The sequence below is a fragment of the Macaca thibetana genome, chromosome 20, assembly GCF_024542745.1.
Source record: "Macaca thibetana thibetana isolate TM-01 chromosome 20, ASM2454274v1, whole genome shotgun sequence".
Classification (NCBI taxonomy): domain Eukaryota; kingdom Metazoa; phylum Chordata; class Mammalia; order Primates; family Cercopithecidae; genus Macaca; species Macaca thibetana.
Window position 1 is genome coordinate 47,722,066 of NC_065597.1, and position 17,202 is coordinate 47,739,267.

Sequence of the window (17,202 nt, forward strand, 5' to 3'; positions counted from 1 at the left end):
GTAATCCCAGCACTTTGGGAGGCCAAGATGGGCGGATCACGAGGTCAGGAGATCGAGACCATCCTGGCGAACACGGGGTTTAGTAGAAACCCCGTCTCTACTAAAAAATACAAAAAAACTAGCCGGGTGAGGTGGCGGGTGCCTGTAGTCTCAGCTACTGGGGAGGCTGAGGCAGGAGAATGGCGTAAACCCGGGAGGCGGAGCTTGCAGTGAGCTGAGATCCGGCCACTGCATTCCAGCCTGGCGACAGAGCAAGACTCCGTCTCAAAAAAAAAAAAAATAATAATAATAATAAAAGCCCTTCCTTCTTTAACTTAGTGTCTGAGGGGTTTTGTCTGCAGCTCATCCTGCTACATTTCTTGGTTCCCTGATCCCCCTTTGAGTTGTGAGCCCTTAAAAGGGACAGGAATTGCACACTCGGGGAACTTGGTTTTTGAGATGTGAGTCTTGCTGATGCTCCCGGCCGAATAAAGCCCTTCCTTCTTCAACTCGGTGTCTGAGGGGTTTTGTCTGCAGCTCCTCCTGCTACAACAGGACATGTATGAAGTCAAATGGAGCACAGAATAGGTCATCAGGAAGTGAGAGGGTGGTCTGGGGGAGAGTTGGCAACATTTACTGAGATAAAGACCCCAGGGGAAGCAGTTTGGGGCAAGAAAGGGATGAGTTGGGCTTGAGCAGAGGAGCCTTGGGCCATCCGCCCAGCGGCAGGATGTGAGGGGAGCTGAGAGCCCGGCTGCAGCTAGAGGGAGACCGGCGACTGGGAGACGTCCTGCACAGTAAATGGGAGAGGCTCCTAGAAGAGAGGACCCTCTGACTTTCTCAACCTTACCCTACTCTCCCCACTGCCTCTGCCATCAGGAAGATTCCAGAATTTCAGGCTCCAAGAAGCCTACAAGAGAGGAGGTTCTCCTGTATCCACTCCTTTTTCTTTGTTTCTTTCTTTTCTATTTTTGAGTCGGAGTTTCGCTCTGTCGCCCAGGCTGGAGTGCCGTGGCGCAATCTTGGCCCACTGCAAACTCCGCCTTCTGCGTTCAAGCGATTCTCCTGCCTCAGCCTCCCCAGTTACTTGGATTATTTAGTCGAGACGGGGTTTCACCATGTTGGTGAGGCTGGTCTCGAAGTCCTGACCTCAGTTCCTCCGGCCTCGGCCTCCCAAACTGCTGATTACAAGCGTGAGCCACTGCGCCACGCCCACTCCATTGGTTTTTACACTCAACATTAGGAAGAGACTGCTGTCGCCCTGTTTCTGAGATAACAAGGACAAAACGAGAGAGTGATGAGCTGGAGACCAATTATAAAACGGTCTAGAGACGAAAACTAATGCCTGAGTTCAGTAAGGCCGAGAGGCCAGCTCCCTCCCAGGAGGCGCTTTCTTGTTCTTGCAGACCCGGGCGGAGCTCTCTGCTGCACCGCCTCGCTGGGCCGGGGACTAAACAAACGCGACTAGTTTTCAAGGCCGGCCCCTGTAGTCACCGCGGCCATTTTGGATGAGGGTACGGAGAGAACGCCGCCTGTACATACCGGGGGCGTTGTCTTGGGCACGATTACGTAGGGGCAAAGGTCGAGTACCCGCACCGCCGCCATTTTTTATGAGGGCATATTCCGTTTCTGATTATACACCCGCTGCCATCGGCACCGTTAGTTTCCATGCTCTCTAGTGCGCCCTCGGGGGGCCCTAGAGACCTTGCTCCTTCCCTTGGGCCTGGCCGCGTAGGCTTTCTCGGACGCAGGAGGTTCCGAAGGCCCAAGCCAGGCCAACGGGAGGCAGCCGATCCGTAGTCGGGTTGACAGTCACCATGGTGCCGCCTCTGGCCCCGCTCCCTCCCCGGGACCCAAATGGGGCCGGACCCGAGTGGAGGGAGCCAGGGATTGTGAGCTTCGCGGACGTGGCCGTGTACTTCTGCCGGGAGGAGTGGGGCTGCTTGCGACCCGCGCAGAGGGCCCTGTACCGGGACGTGATGCGGGAGACCTACGGCCACCTGAGCGCGCTCGGTGAGAGCCCCACCTGCTCACCTGGGCCCTGCGCCCCCACAGGCCCTGCCGCGCTTCTGGGAGCTGCGCGTGGAGTTGGGGACCCCGGGGCCGGGCAGGCGTCTTCCCCTCAGTGTGGGGTTTGCGTTCTTCTCCCCTAGGAATCGGAGGCAACAAGCCAGCTCTCATCTCCTGGGTGGAGGAGGAGGCCGAACTGTGGGGCCCCGCTGCCCGGGATCCGGAGACGAAATGTCCGACAGAAACGGACCCAGGTGGAGTATAGGGTGCTACTTCTCTGTTCCTGTCCCATCCCGGTATCCTCTGCCACCTGCAGCTACCTGCTTAGCAGTTTCCTCTATCAACTGCCTTCTCAACTGCGACCAGGAGGCTGAGCCCCTGCCTGGCTCCCGGATGCAGTCTAGAAAGGAGCAGTGATGGGGTTCTGGCCCTGCCATAACCCGCCCCTGAGTCCTCACCTCTGTGTGGTCACTACACTCTTGGGGCTTTTTTTGGTGTTTTTGTTTTAGAGACAGGGTCTCGCTCTGTTGCCTAGGCTGAGTGCAGTGGCAGCCTCATAGCTCACTGTAGCCTGGAACTCCCAGGCTCAAGCAGTCCTCCCGCCTGGACCTCCAGAGCAGCTAAGACTGTACAGGTGGTCACCACGAAGCCTGGGTAATTTTTTTTTTTTTTTTTTTAAAGACAAAGTTTTGCTCCATTGCCCAGGCTGGAGTGCAGTGGCGCCATCTGAGCTCACTGCAACCTTCCCCTCCCAGTTTCAAGTAATTATTCTGCCTCAGCCTCCCAAGTAGCTGGGATTACAGGTGCCCACCACCACGCCTCGGTAATTTTTAATTTTTATTTTATTTATTTTTTTATTTATTTTGAGACGGAGTCTTGATCTGTCGCCCAGGCTGGAGTGCTGTGGCGAGATATCGGCTCACTGCAAGCTCCGCCTCCTGGGTTCACGCCATTCTCCAGCCTCAGCCTCCTGAGTAGCTGGGACTATAGGCACCCGCCACTACGCCTGGCTAATTTTGTTTTTGTATTTTTAGTAGAGACGGGGTTTCACTATGTCACCCAGGCTGGTCTCGATCTCCTGACCTTGTGATCCGTCCGCCTCGGCCTCCTAAAGTTCTGGGATTACAGGCATGAGCCATGGCGCCCGGCCAATTTTTTGTATTTTTAGTAGAGACAGGGTTTCACTATGTCACCCAGGCTGGTCTAGAACTCCTGGGGTCAAGTGGTCCGCCTGCCTCGGACTCCCAAAGTGACCCACTGCGCCTGGCCTAATTTTTAAAAATTGTTATGTAATATATTTTAGAGACGGGGTCCTGGGTCTTGGTGTGTTGCCCAGGCTGGTCCTGAAATCCTAGACTGATGCTCCTTCTCTGCCTCCGAAAGCGCTGGGATTACCGCCTTGAGCCCCCACGCCCAGTCTCTTAAGCTCTGTTGACTCTACCTCCACCTCTGGACCCACCCCTGCCGTTCACCTGCAGGCTGGTTCCTCTCTCCCCGCCCGCCCCCCTTTTTTTCCTTCATTTCTTGCCCTCAGCCTTTGCGGAGTGTCCAGCCCCACTGAAATTGGCCATGCCCACCTGGTTCTGCCTTTCTTGGTGCTGTTCCTGATGCCTGGAACATCCTCAGGTGTCCGCTCCTCCTTCTGGATCAGGCCCAGATGTTCATGTCATCTCTGCCTTTTCCCCGCAGTGACATTTCCCCAGCCCCGAGGCCGAGTGGACTGTTCCTTCCCTCCCTCCCGGCTCTGTCTGGCTCAGCAGCCGAGGAACAGGTGTCACTCTTCCATCTCCCAGGGGCAGCCGGGGGTCCAGCAGGCCTGTCCCTGCCCACGCGGGCTGTGGGATTCAAGGACCAGGATGAGCCGAGCCTGAACTGTCCCGTCTTTATCTCCCAGCAGATTCCAGAAACAAGGAAGAGGAAAGACAAAGGGAAGGGATGGAAGCCCTGGAGAAGCCTGTCCCTGTGGCCGCCGGGTCTCCTGGACTGAAGGCTCCCCAAGCCCCCTTGGCCGGGCCCCCTTATGGTTGGCAGCAGCCGTCCAAGGCACCGCACCGAGGACGCCCCTCGCTCTGTGCCCACCCCCCTGTCCCCCGAGCGGACCAGCGTCACGGCTGCTACGTGTGCGGGAAGAGCTTCGCCTGGCGCTCTACACTGGTGGAGCACGTCTACAGCCACACTGGCGAGAAACCCTTCCACTGCACTGACTGCGGCAAGGGTTTCGGCCACGCTTCCTCCCTGAGCAAACACCGGGCCATCCATCGCGGGGAGCGGCCTCACCGCTGTCCCGAGTGTGGCCGGGCCTTCACGCAGCGCTCAGCACTGACTTCGCACCTGCGCGTCCACACCGGTGAGAAGCCCTATGGCTGCGCCGACTGTGGCCGCCGCTTCAGCCAGAGCTCTGCCCTCTACCAGCACCGACGTGTGCACAGCGGTGAGACCCCCTTCCCCTGCCCGGACTGTGGCCGCGCCTTCGCCTACCCCTCGGACCTACGGCGCCACGTGCGCACCCACACCGGCGAGAAGCCCTACCAGTGCCCGGACTGCGGGCGCTGCTTCCGCCAGAGCTCAGAGATGGCAGCCCACAGGCGCACCCACAGCGGCGAGAAGCCCTACCCCTGCCCGCAGTGTGGCCGCCGCTTCGGCCAGAAATCAGCAGTGGCCAAGCACCAGTGGGTTCATAGGCCCGGGGCCAGGGGCCACAGGGGCCGGGTCACTGGGGGTCTGCCTGTGACCCTGACCCCTGGCCCTGGAGATCTGGAACCGCCCGTGGGCTTCCAGCTGTACCCAGAGATATTCCAGGAGTGTGGGTGACGGCCTTAAAAGTGACTATCTAGACATTACAGAGGCCCGAGATGGGCTCAGGGGCCCGAACCTCTGCGGCGGCCTGCAGGGAGGTCCCAGAATCTACAAGACCTGGCCCTGGGGTGCGGACAGTCTGATCTTGGACCCTCAGCAGCCTCCTCTGCCAGCACCTTGCTCTCAACTGCCCAGGGGTCTCGAAGGCCCCCTTTACTGAGGCAGGGCTGAGGTGAGCACCCCCAGACCTACATAAGGGGAACCAAAAGGTGTTTCTCAGCCCAGAGATGCTAAAAGCACTGAGGTAGAGGAGAACCTTGTTTTACCCATTGTTTTTTTAAAAAAATTTTAAATTATTTTTTATTCTTGTGACCCTCCCAGAACACAATACTCATTGTCTTTTTATTTATTTATTTATTTATTTATTTATTTATTTTTGAGACAGCTTCCTGGCCTGTCACCCAGGCTGGAGTGCAGTGGTGTGAACAGGGCTAACTGTAGCGTCAACCTGCTGTGCTCAAGGAATCTTCTCCCCTTAGCCTTCCAAATCTGAGACTACAGGCGGGCAACACTACGCCCAGCTAAGTTTTAAATTTTACATAGAGATGAGGTTCTCACTGTTGTCCAGGCTGGTCTCAAACTCCTTGGCTGAAGCAATCCTGCCATCTCGGGCTCCCAAACTGCTGGGATTACAGGCGTGAGCCACCACCATGCCTGGCTTCCATTGTCTTTGTGTGTGTGTGTGTGTGTGTGTGATGGGGTTTTGCTCTTGTTGCCCAGGCTGGAGTGCAGTAGCGCAATCTCAGCTCACTGAAACCTCCACCTCCAGAGTTCAAGCGATTCTCCTGCCTCAGCCTCCCAAGTAGCTGGGACTACAGGCACTCACCACCTCCACTGTCTTTTTACTGCCCAAGTTAAAATCCTGTGACTCTACTGGATCTGGCCTGCAGTTGTCATATTTATTGATCTGAGCCCAGGCAGTGTTTTTAAGTGATATGAGTTAGTGGTGAAGATTGAAAAGGATATTTTGCACCCAAATACAGGTTTTCTGGCGTCTTTTGAAAAATCCAAAGATTTGGCAACTCCACCTAGGCTCCCACAAAACCACAGTTGTTGGAAGCTGAGCCAGAACTCACAATTCACCGTGGCCCGGCCACCCATCCCCACCACTCTCATGGGCTCCTGACCAAGCACCACGTGCCATTCATCATGGCTTGCTTTTAGTGTTTTTGGTGTTTATCTTAAAGTACAGCGAAGAAGAAAGAAAAGTATTTCTTAGACCCATGTCTCTGTCCAAACAGTCCTTTCCATCTGGCATTTCCCGTTCATTTATATGACTTGCTGAGCTCCTAAGGTCATTTGAGTTTGCAAACAGTGGTCTGTAGCACTCAGGTTTTCTGGAGTTGGAGAGAAAGGATGGCAGGAGAGAAGTCAAAGTCGGCTTTGTTTTAGATCTTTGCTTGTATTGCATTTTATGGTTTACAAAGTTCTGTCTCCTCCATTGACTCATTGCACCTTCATAAGTGCTGAGAGGGCCGGGCGCGGTGGCTCAAGCCTGTAATCCCAGCACTTTGGGAGGCCGAGACGGGCGGATCACGAGGTCGGGAGATCGAGACCATCCTGGTTAACACGGTGAAACCCCGTCTCTACTAAAAAATACAAAAAACTAGCCGGGCGAGGTGGCGGGCGCCTGTAGTCCCAGCTACTCGGGAGGCTGAGGCAGGAGAATGGCGTGAACCCGGGAGGCGGAGCTTGCAGTGAGCTGAGATCCGGCCACTGCACTCCAGCCTGGGTGACAGAGCGAGACTCCGTCTCAAAAAAAAAAAAAAAAAAAAAAAAAAAAAAAAAAGTGCTGAGAGAAGCCCCTTGGTTGAAGAGGGCAGCCTGGTCAGGAAGAGGCAGTCAGGACTGCCTTTCATCCCAAACCAAGGGGTGTGACCGCCATCAGCCAAAAGGCAGTTCCTGTTTTTGAATGGGAAGGTTTTGAGAGCTCCCTCCAGTCTTCTTTGGGCCTCCCTGAGACGGCCACATGCCTCAGGCCTTCTTAACCCTCCTAGACCCTGCCAGGAGGGCCTCATCACAGTTTTGAACTGGAAGAGATCTTCACTTTCCCAGGCTTTTGCAGTTGGGGGCACTGAGGCCAAGGAGGGCTAAGCAGCCTGTCCAGGATCACACAGAGACCCCAGGGTTCTTAGTTGACTGCTGACTTTCCCCGTCACTCCTGAGACCTTCACTGGTGTCTCAGCCAGGGTTCTGCAGGCATCTGCCTCTCCCTGTGATAACACTCAGCCCTGACCTGAACGAGGTCAGACTAGCCCAGCATCAGTGAAGCCCACGTACCAGATGAGTTCTGACAAAGCAGCCATGTGACAGACCAGGTCAACTCAGAATCCAGGCAACGAGGAGAGTCCCAAGGCACACAGACCTTGCATTTTTCCTCTGTACCATCATGGGCAGGGGTGGGTAGACCAGGAACACCAGGTGTTAGGTTTGTAACCAGGGGCGACTACCCATTTGTATCCGCAAGCTCTGCAGAGAATCCATCTACCACTAATTCCTTTGTGGGCAGAGTCTAGCCATGGGCAGCCGCTGCCCTGCTCCTGGTCAGGACATCTCCCCGAGGAGAGCAAGGGCCTGTGATCTCTGCTGGCCTGTGCCCCCTTGCCTGTCACCCAGCTCAGCCCTGTGTCTGGCCTACCCAGGGAGGAAGAAACCAGATTTATCAACCTGGAAGGAGGTAGAAGTTTTGGAGACAAGACACTGTTTAGGTGTCAAGTGAAGTAATGAACTGACTTTATTCCAACCTCATCTCCAATCCGACCCCACCAAAATCTCTCTCTCCTTCAGCTTTTCTGGGGCAGGTTGACTCGTGTACCATCTTATCACAGGGGCATATTGGGGTCAGAAGAGGCACCTTGGCAGTAGGAGATACCTTTGTACCAGGTTTTTTGTTTTTTGTTTTTTTTTTTGAGATGGAGTCTCTCTCTGATGCCCAGGCTGGAGTGCAGTGGCACGATCTCGGCTCACTGCAACTTCTGCCTCCTGGGTTCAAGTGATTCTCCTGTCTTGGCCTTCTGAGTAGCTAGGATTACAGGCGTGCGCCACCACACCCGACTAATTTTTGTATTTTTAGTAGAGATAGGGTTTCACCATGTTGACCAGGCTGGTCTTGAACTCCTGACCCCAAGTGATCTGCCTGCCTTGACCTCCCAAAGTGCTAGGATTACAGGCATGGGCCACCGCGCCCTGCTATTTTTTGTATTTTTAGTAGAGATGGGGTTTCACTATGTTGGTCAGGCTGGTCTACATTTCCTGACCTCACGTGATCCTCCCGCCTCAGCCTTCCAAAGTGCTGGCATTACAGGTGTGAGCCACTGCGCCCGGCTTTTGTACCAGGTTTTAATTCCCCATGTGCAACCCAGTTCCCTCCCCTAACCCTCAGCACAGCCTTGGGGAGGCCCAGCTTGCAACACCAGTTCTCAGCCCAGACTGACAGCCAGATCTGGGCCCTCCGCTTGCCAATTAAAGGTGCCATGATTATTAGCTGGAGGTCTCTGAGTGCTTTGAAGTTTGTAAAGCTTCTTTAGGGCCTAGAAACCAGACCTGACTCCTCTGCTTCCTGCCTTCATGACCCAACTTTCCAGCATCTCATCAATTTTTTTTTAGTGTCCTGAAACCCTTCAGCCTCAGCCCCACCCCATTCTCAGCTCCTCATTTCTTTTTTTTCTTTTTTTTTTTTTTTTTTTTTTTTTGAGACAGGGTTTCACTCTTGTTGCCCAGGCTGGAGTACAATGGCATGATCTCGGCTCACTGCATCCTCTGCCTCCCGGGTTCAAGCAATTCTCCTGCCTCAGCCTCCTGAGTAACTAGGATGTGCCACCACACCTGGCTAATTTTGTATTTTTTGTTGGGAGCAAACTTCCCAAAATCTGGCCATAAACTGGCCCCAAGACTGGACATAAACAAAATCTCTGCAGCACTGTAACATGTTCATAACAACCCTAACGCCTGTGCTGGAAGGTTGTGGGTTTATGGGAATGAGGGCAAGGAACACCTGGCCCACCCAGGTCAGAAAACCACTTAAAGGCATTCTTAAGCCACAAACAATCACATGAGCGATCTGTGCCTTAAGGCCGTGTTCCTGCTGCAGTTAACTAGCCCAACCTATTCCTTTAATTTGGCCCATCCCTTGGTTTCCCATAAGGGATACTTTCAGTTAATTTAATATTTATAGAAACAATACTAATGACTGGTTTGCTGTTAATAAATACGTGGGTAAATCTCTGTCTGGGGCTCTCAGCTCTGAAGGTTGTGAGACCCCTGATTTCCCACTTCACACTTCTATATTTCTGTGTGTGTGTCTTTAATTCCTCTAGTGCTGCTGGGTTAGGGTCTCCCCAACCGAGCTGGTCTCGGCAAGTGGCATCCATCGTGGGGGCTCGAATCCAGGTCGAAGGGTCGCCGGAGCAACAGTTGGAACAGAAAACCAGCTGGAGGACACCCGAGTACTCTTAAAGCAATCCCCCTGGTGAGTAAGAAGGGGATCTCGGAAGCATCAGGGTAACAATGGGACAGGTATGGGGTCTGGTTCATTTCACCTTGGAGCTTTTTCACACTGATAATGAGGAGGAACTAGTATAGCGAAGTAACACAGGAGGTTACAGAGCATGTTTATTTACCAGCTAAAGCTAAAGTGGCAAAGGAAGGAGAGGTTCATCCCTACCCTTCTGTGCCCCCTCCTTATTATTTTGAAGAAAATGACCCTCCAGATCTTTCTTTTCTGGAGTACACTGGGCGAAAAGTAGTCGCCCCAGTGACTGTTCAAGCAGTGCCTCAAGCGACCGCTCTTAGTTCTATTCAGGCAGGAATTCAGCAAGCTAGACTAGAGGGTGATTTGGAGGCTTGGCAATTCCCTGTTAGAACACCCCCCAGGTCAACAGGGAAATATTATAGCTAAATTTGAGCCTTTTCCTTTTAAACTCAGGAAAGCACATTTAGTTGATTATATCAAGGCCTGTGATGGTATCGGAGGTAATCTGCATAAAGCTACTTTGTTGGCACAGGTTATGGCAGGACTGAGAGTGGATAAAGGAAATACTCCATTTCCAGGAGCTTGGTTTTTTTTTTTTTTTTTTTTTTTTGAGACGGATTCTCGCTCTGTCGCCCAGGCTGGAGTGCAGTGGCGCGATCTCGGCTCACTGCAAGCTCCGCCTCCTGGGTTTACGCCATTCTCCTGCCTCAGCCTCCTGAGTAGCTGGGACTACAGGCGCCCGCCACCGCGCCCGGCTAATTTTTTTTGTATTTTTAGTAGAGACGGGGTTTCACCGTGGTCTCGATCTCCTGACCTTGTGATCCGCCCGCCTCGGCCTCCCAAAGTGCTGGGATTACAGGCGTGAGCCACCGCGCCCGGCCCAGGAGCTTGTTTTAACTGTGGGAAGCATGGTCATACTAAAAAAGAATGTAGAAAAAATCAGCGAGTCAGGCTGCCAGATAGGCGAAAAAAGAAAACTGTTGAGCCTGAAATATGACCAAAATGTAAAAAAGGAAAACACTGGGCTAGTCAGCGTCACTCTAAGTTTGATAAAGAAGGGAACCCGATTTCGGGAAATGCCGTGAGGGGCCCGTCCCGGGCCCCATTCTAAACCGGGGCATTTCCAGCTCAGGCCATTCCCTCACCCCTGTACAATGTCTGTCCCCTACCACAGCCAGTAGTGCCGCAGTAGATTTATGCTGCACAAAAGCTGTGAGCTTCTTCCTGGGGAACCCCTGCAAAAGGTCCCAACAGGAGTCTGTGGACCCTTGCCAGCAGGGACAATAGGATTACTTTTAGGAAGGTCTAGTGTAAATTTAAAAGGGGTACAAATACATACAGGAGTCGTTGGTTCAGATTACAATGGGGAAATTCAAATTGTTACATCTACTTCTGTTCCCTGGAAAGCAGAGCCAGGAGAGTGCACAGCACAGCTCCTGATTGTGCCGTATGTGGGAATCGGGAAAAGTGAAATTAAATGAACAGGAGGATTTGGAAGCACAAATAAACAAGGCAAAGCAGCTTATTGGGTGAATCAAATTACTGATAAACGTCCTACCTGTGAAATAACTATTCAAGGAAAGAAATTTAAAAGTTTGGTAGATACAGGAATAGACATTTCAATCATTTCTCTACAGCACTGGCCGTCCACATGGCCAATTCAACCTGCTCAATTTAACATAGTTGGAGTTGGTAAAGCCGCTGAAGTATATCAAAGTAGTTATATTTTGCATTGTGAAGGGCCCGATAGACAACCTGGGACTATTCAACCAATTATAACTTCTGTACCTATAAATTTATGGGGCAGACATTTATTATAACAATCGGGAGCACAAGTTCTAATTCCAGGGCAATTATATAGCCCTCAAAGTCAACATACAATGCATGAAATGGAGTATGTCCCTGGTATAGGACTAGAAAAAAATTTGCGAGGTTTGAAAGAACCAATTCAAGCGGAAAAACAAAGTTCCCGCCAAAGATTAGGAAATAGTTTTTGATGGCGGCCATTGTTAAGCCTCCAGAACCTATACCTTTAAAATGGTTAACAGATAAGCCAATTTGGATAGAACAATGGCCACTAAGTAAAGAAAAACTGGAGGCTTTAGATAAATTAGTTGCTGAACAATTAGAAAATGGGCACATAGCTCCAACATTTTCTCCTTGGAATTCTCCAGTTTTTGTAATCAAGAAAAAATCAGGTAAATGGAGAATGTTAACTGACTTAAGAACCATCAATTCAGTTACACAACCTATGGGAGCATTACAGCCAGGATTGCCTTCTCCTGCTATAATTCCAAAAAATTGGGTAAATAGTCATAGATTTTGTTTCTTTACTCTCCTTTTAGCTGAGCAAGACTGTGAACAGTTTGCATTTACAATTCCTGCAGTAAACAACCTGCAGCCTGCTAAGCATTTTCATTGTTTTACAGATGGGTCTAGTAATGGTAAAGCTTCTTATTTTGGCTCAAAAAGTTTTTCTAGGCCGGACGCGGTGGCTCAAGCCTGTAATCCCAGCACTTTGGAAGGCCGAGACTGGTGGATCACGAGGTCAGGAGATCGAGACCATCCTGGCTAACACGGTGAAACCCCGTCTCTACTAAAAAATACAAAAAACTAGCCGGGCAAGGTGGCGGGCGCCTGTAGTCCCAGCTACTCGGGAGCCTGAGGCAGGAGAATGGCGTGAACCCGGGAGGCGGAGCTTGCAGTGAGCTGAGATCCGGCCACTGCACTCCAGCCTGGGTGACAGAGCGAGACTCCGTCTCAAAAAAAAAAAAAAAAAAGTTTTTCCAGATGTCCTATACTTCAGCTCAAAAAGCAGAGCTTGTAACTGTAATTGAGGTATTGACTGCTTTTGATATACCTATTAATGTGATTTCTGATTCTTCATACGTGATTCACTCCACACAGTTAATTGAAAATGCTCAGTTATGATTTCATACAGATGAACAACTGATGACTTTATTTACCCAATTGCAAACAGCAGTTAGGAGTAGAATGCACCCTTTTTACATCACTCACATTAGAGCTCATACACCTCTTCCAGGACCTTTGACTAAAGGGAATCAAAAGGCTGATCACCTAGTTGTTAATGCAATATCTAATGCTAGACACTTTCACAATTTAACCCATGTTAATGCCTCTGGTCTCAAACGCAGATACGGCATTACCTGGAAAGAAGCTGAAGCTATTATCCAGCAATGCCCAACTTGCCAAATGGTACATTCCTCATCTTTTACAGAAGTAGTTAATCCTCCAGGACTGGAACCTAATTCTTTTTTTTTTTTTGAGACAGAGTCTTGCTCTGTCGCCCAGGCTGGGGTGCAGTGGCCGGATCTCAGCTCACTGCAAGCTCCGCCTCCCGGGTTTAGACCATTTCCTGCCTCAGCCTCCCGAGTAGCTGGGACTACAGGCGCCCGCCACCTCGCCCGGCTAGTTTTTTGTATTTTTTAGTAGAGACGGGGTTTCACCGTGTTAGCCAGGATGGTCTCGATCTCCTGACCTCGTGATCCACCCGTCTCGGCCTCCTAAAGTGCTAGGATTACAGGCTTGAGCCACCGCGCCCGGCCTGGAACCTAATTCTATTTGGCAAATGGATGTCACACATGTTCTCTCGTTTGGGAGACTAGCTTATGTACATGTATGTGTGGGCACCTTTTCTCACTTTGTGTGGGCTACAAGCCAAACAGGAGAGTCTTCTGCCTGTGTTAAATGTCATCTTTTGCAGTGTTTTGCAGTGATGGGCATTCCAGCTTCTATTAAAACAGATAATGCCCCAGGCTATACTAGCCTAGCTCTAGCTACATTTTTCTCTATGTGGAATATTTAATGGTAGCTATGATAGTGGTTATCACCACTGCCATGAGTATTCCTTCAATAAGGGCTGGTAATAATGCCTGGATGCAATCACTCTATGACACAGTTATACACGCTTTCTGATCTCAGTATTTACCATAATAAATCTGCTCCTATAATTGAGGCATACCGCCCTCAAAAACCTATTTGTAAACAGGATTGGACCCAGTTAGAAAAAATGAACGTACTTGTTTAGGAAGATTGCTTTGCAGAACAGGCAGAGGTGCTGCACAATGATTCCTATGGAATCATTATTAATTAGTCCCCTAAGGGGATGATTAGCTTAAATTGCACCTCTCAGTCTGTGTGCCACGGTCACACTATGTTCAGATGATCTGAACAAAACTGTCAGATGGTAGAAATGATAAGAAGTACGGCAAAAGTTCCTATTATCTGGAACCATGGTGGTATAGTGGCACCTCAACCTCAAATGATATGGCCTGCTCTAGGAGCTAAACATAAGGATTTGTGGAAGCTATTAAATGCTCTTAATAAGATCAAAATTTGGAAAAGAATAAAAAAGTGTCTAGAAGGATACTCTACAAACTTGTTTTTGGATATAGCAAAATTAAAAGAACAAATATTTAAAACATCCCAGGCACACCTGACATTAATGCCAGGAACTGGAATGCTTAAAGGAGCTGCAGACAAATTAGCAGCTAGTAACCCATTAAAATGGATAAAAACGGCCGGGCGCGGTGGCTCATGCCTGTAATCCCAGCACTTTGGGAGGCCGAGACGGGCGGATCACGAGGTCAGGAGATCGAGACCATCCTGGCTAACACGGTGAAACCCCGTCTCTACTAAAAAATACAAAAAACTAGCCGGGCGAGGTGGCGGGCGCCTATAGTCCCAGCTACTCGGGAGGCTGAGGCAGGAGAATGGCGTGAACCCGGGAGGCGGAGCTTGCAGTGAGCTGAGATCCGGCCACCGCACTCCAGCCTGGGTGACAGAGCGAGACTCCGTCTCAAAAAAAAAAAAAATAAATAAATAAAATGGATAAAAACATTTGAAAGCTCTGTGATTTCAATGATGACTGTGCTTTTAATCTATGTTGTTTGTCTTTGTATAGTCTGCAGATGTGGATCCCGACTCCTGCTAGAAGTAGCTCACCGTGACAAAGCTGCCCTTGCTTTTATCGTTTGCAAATCAGAGAAGGGGGACATGTTGAGAACAAGCTCCCCAAAATCTGGCCGTGAACTGGCCCCAAGACTGGCCATAAACAGAATCTCTGCAGCACTGTAACATGTTCATAACAGCCCTAACGCCTGTGCTGAAGGTTGTGGGTACCGGAGTGAGGGCAAGGAACACCTGGCCCGCCCAGGGCAGAAGACCGCTTAAAGGCATTCTTTTTTTTTTTTTTTTTTTTTTTTTTTTTTTTTTTTTTTTTTTTTTTTGAGACGGAGTCTCGCTCTGTCGCCCAGGCTGGAGTGCAGTGGCGTGATCTCGGCTCACTGCAAGCTCCGCCTCCCGGGTTCACGCCATTCTCCTGCCTCAGCCTCCCGAGTAGCTGGGACTACAGGCGCCCACAACCGCGCCCGGCTAATTTTTTGTATTTTTAGTAGAGACGGGGTTTCACCGTGGTCTCGATCTCCTGACCTTGTGATCCGCCCGCCTTGGCCTCCCAAAGTGCTGGGATTGCAGGCGTGAGCCACCGCGCCCGGCCTTAAAGGCATTCTTAAACCACAAACAATAGCATGAGCAGTCTGTGCCTTAAGGCCATGTTCCTGCTGCAGTTAACTAGCCCAACCTATTCCTTTAATTCAGCCGTCCCTTCGTTTCCCATAGGGGTACTTTTAGTTAATTTAATATCTATAGAAACAATGCTAATGACTGGTTTGTTGTTAATAAATATGTGGATAAATCTCTGTTTGGGGCTCTCAGCTCTGAAGGCTGTGAGACCCCTGATTTCCCACTTCTCACCTCTATATTTCTGTGTATGCATCTTTAATTCCTCTAGCGCTGCTGGGCTAAGGTCTCCCCGACCGAGCTGGTCTGGGCAATTTTTTAGTAGAGGCAGTATTTCTCCATATTAGTCAGGCTGGTCTCAAACTCCCGACCTCAGGTGATCCGCCCTGAGCCTCAGCCTCCCAAAGTGCTGGGATTACAGGTGTGAGCCGCCATGCCCAGCCAGCTCCTTGTTTCTTGGCACAGATATTTCCTCCAGCGGTAGGGCCTCCTTTTCTCTCTGCTACCCCAGGTGTTTGAAGGTCAGCCCCAGAGGCAATTGAAGCCAGGAAGGGGCTTTCCTAGGCTTCACTGTGCATTGGGGATATGCTTGTCTGCATCAACAGAATAAGCCACATCCAAGTGGCCAGCCAGAGTGAGAAGTAAAGGCCATGGCCACATGCCCATCCCTCTTCTGTCCAGGCCATTTAAGGGTAGGAGACCGGGCACAGTCGCTCACACCTGTAATCCCAGCACTTTGGGAGGCCAAGGCAGGTGGATCACCTGAGGTCAGGAGTTCAAGACCAGCCTAGCCAACATGGTGAAATCCTGTCTCTACTAAAAATACAAAAGTTAGCCAGGCGTGGTGGCGGGTACCTGTAATCCCAGCTACTCAGGAGACTGAGGCATGAGAATTGCTTGAACCAGGGAGGTAGAGGTTGCAGTGAGCCAAGATTGTGCCACTGCACTCCAGCCTTGGTGACCAGAGTGAAACTCCATCTTGGACCAGGTGTGGTGGCTCACCCCTGTAATCCCAGCACTTTGGGAGGCCGAGGCAGGCAGATCATGAGGTCAGGAGATTGAGACCATCCTGGCTAACATGGTGAAACCCCGTCTCTATTAAAAATACAAAAAAATTAGCTGGGCAAGGTGGCAGGTACCTGTAGTCCCAGCTCCTTGGGAGGCTGAGGCAGGAGAATGGCATGAACCCGGAAGGCAGAGGTTTCAGCGAGCCGAGACTGCACCACTGCACTCCAGCCTGGACCACAGAGCAAGACTGTGTCTCAAAAAAAAAAAAAAAGAAAAAAGTAAAACTCCATCTCAAAAAATAATAATAAAAAAAAAGGGTAGGTGTTGATCTGAGCTCCAAGACCCCTAGAACTCTTTGGAATGTTTGTGTATGTGTGTCTCTAGGAATAGGACATGCAAAGATGTGTATGACCCAAAGAAGCGAATACTCGGCTAGTTTTTCAAACGAGGCCTCCCTGATGCAGAGTCACTAGGTTATCTTTTATTGTCATTATTATTACTTAGAGGCAGGGTCTCCGTGCCACCCAGGCTGGAATGCAGAGGTGTGATTTTAGCTCACTGTGACCTTGAATTTCTGGGCTCAAGCTATCCTCCCACCTCGGTCCTGCATAGCTGGGACTACAAGCATGCACCACTACACCTGGCTAATTAAAAAAAAATTTTTTTTTAGAGAAAGGGTCTCACTATGTCATCCAGGCTGGTCTTTCTTTTGTTGTTGTGGGTTCTTATTTTTGGAAGCTGTCTCAGGAGCCCAGGCTGGTCTCAAACTCCTGACCTTGAGTGATCCTCCCATCTCAGCCTCCCAAAGTGCTGGGATTACAGGTGTGAACCACTGTGCCTGGCTGAGTGTCTTTTAAAAATGTAGGTTGTACGCTGGGCCCGGTGGCTCATGCCTGTAATCCCAGCACTTTGGGAGGCTGAGGCGGGTGGATCATGAGGTCAGGAGATCGAGACCATCCTGGCTAACACCGTGAAAACCCATCTCTACCAAAAATACAAAAAAAAAAATTAGCTGGGCGTGGTGGTGGGCGCCTGTAGTCCCAGCTACTCGGAGACTGAGGCAGGAGAATGGCGTGAACTTGGGAGGCGGAGCTTGCAGTGAGCCGAGATCGTGCCACTGCACTCCAGCCTGGGTGACAAAGCGAGACTCCGTCTGAAAAAAAAAAAAAAAATGTAGGTTGCCAGGTGCAGTGGCTCACGCCTGTAATCCCAGCACTTTGGGAACCCAATGGGAGCAGATTAGTTGAGCCCCAGAAGTTTAAGAGCGGTCTGGCCAACGTGGCGAAAACCCATCTCTACAACAATTAGCTGGGCACGGTGGCTCACACTTGTAATCT

At 50.7% G+C, this 17,202-nt stretch overlaps 2 protein-coding genes across 5 annotated transcripts in view; both read left to right on the plus strand.

Annotated features, from left to right (window-relative positions):
• CD2BP2 (CD2 cytoplasmic tail binding protein 2) overlaps positions 1-17,202 on the plus strand; it is a 249,448-nt gene that overhangs the window by 9,841 nt on the left and 222,405 nt on the right. The gene's annotated exons all lie outside the window — the stretch shown is intronic.
• ZNF764 (zinc finger protein 764) lies at positions 1,570-15,222 on the plus strand. Of its 4 annotated transcripts, none has more exons than XR_007721978.1 (5): positions 1,570-1,992; positions 2,133-2,243; positions 3,884-5,017; positions 9,162-9,313; positions 14,241-15,222. XR_007721978.1 is itself a non-coding variant. In XM_050773522.1 (3 exons), the coding sequence occupies exons 1-3, from the start codon at positions 1,797-1,799 to the stop codon at positions 4,798-4,800; spliced, it is 1,224 nt and encodes a 407-aa protein (XP_050629479.1). In that variant the 5' UTR covers positions 1,570-1,796; the 3' UTR covers positions 4,801-6,236. The 4 variants fall into 4 exon arrangements, 2 of the variants coding, with proteins under 2 accessions (XP_050629479.1, XP_050629480.1); XR_007721979.1 differs by having other exon boundaries at positions 1,694-1,992; positions 3,887-5,017; XM_050773522.1 differs by lacking the exons at positions 9,162-9,313; positions 14,241-15,222 and having other exon boundaries at positions 3,884-6,236.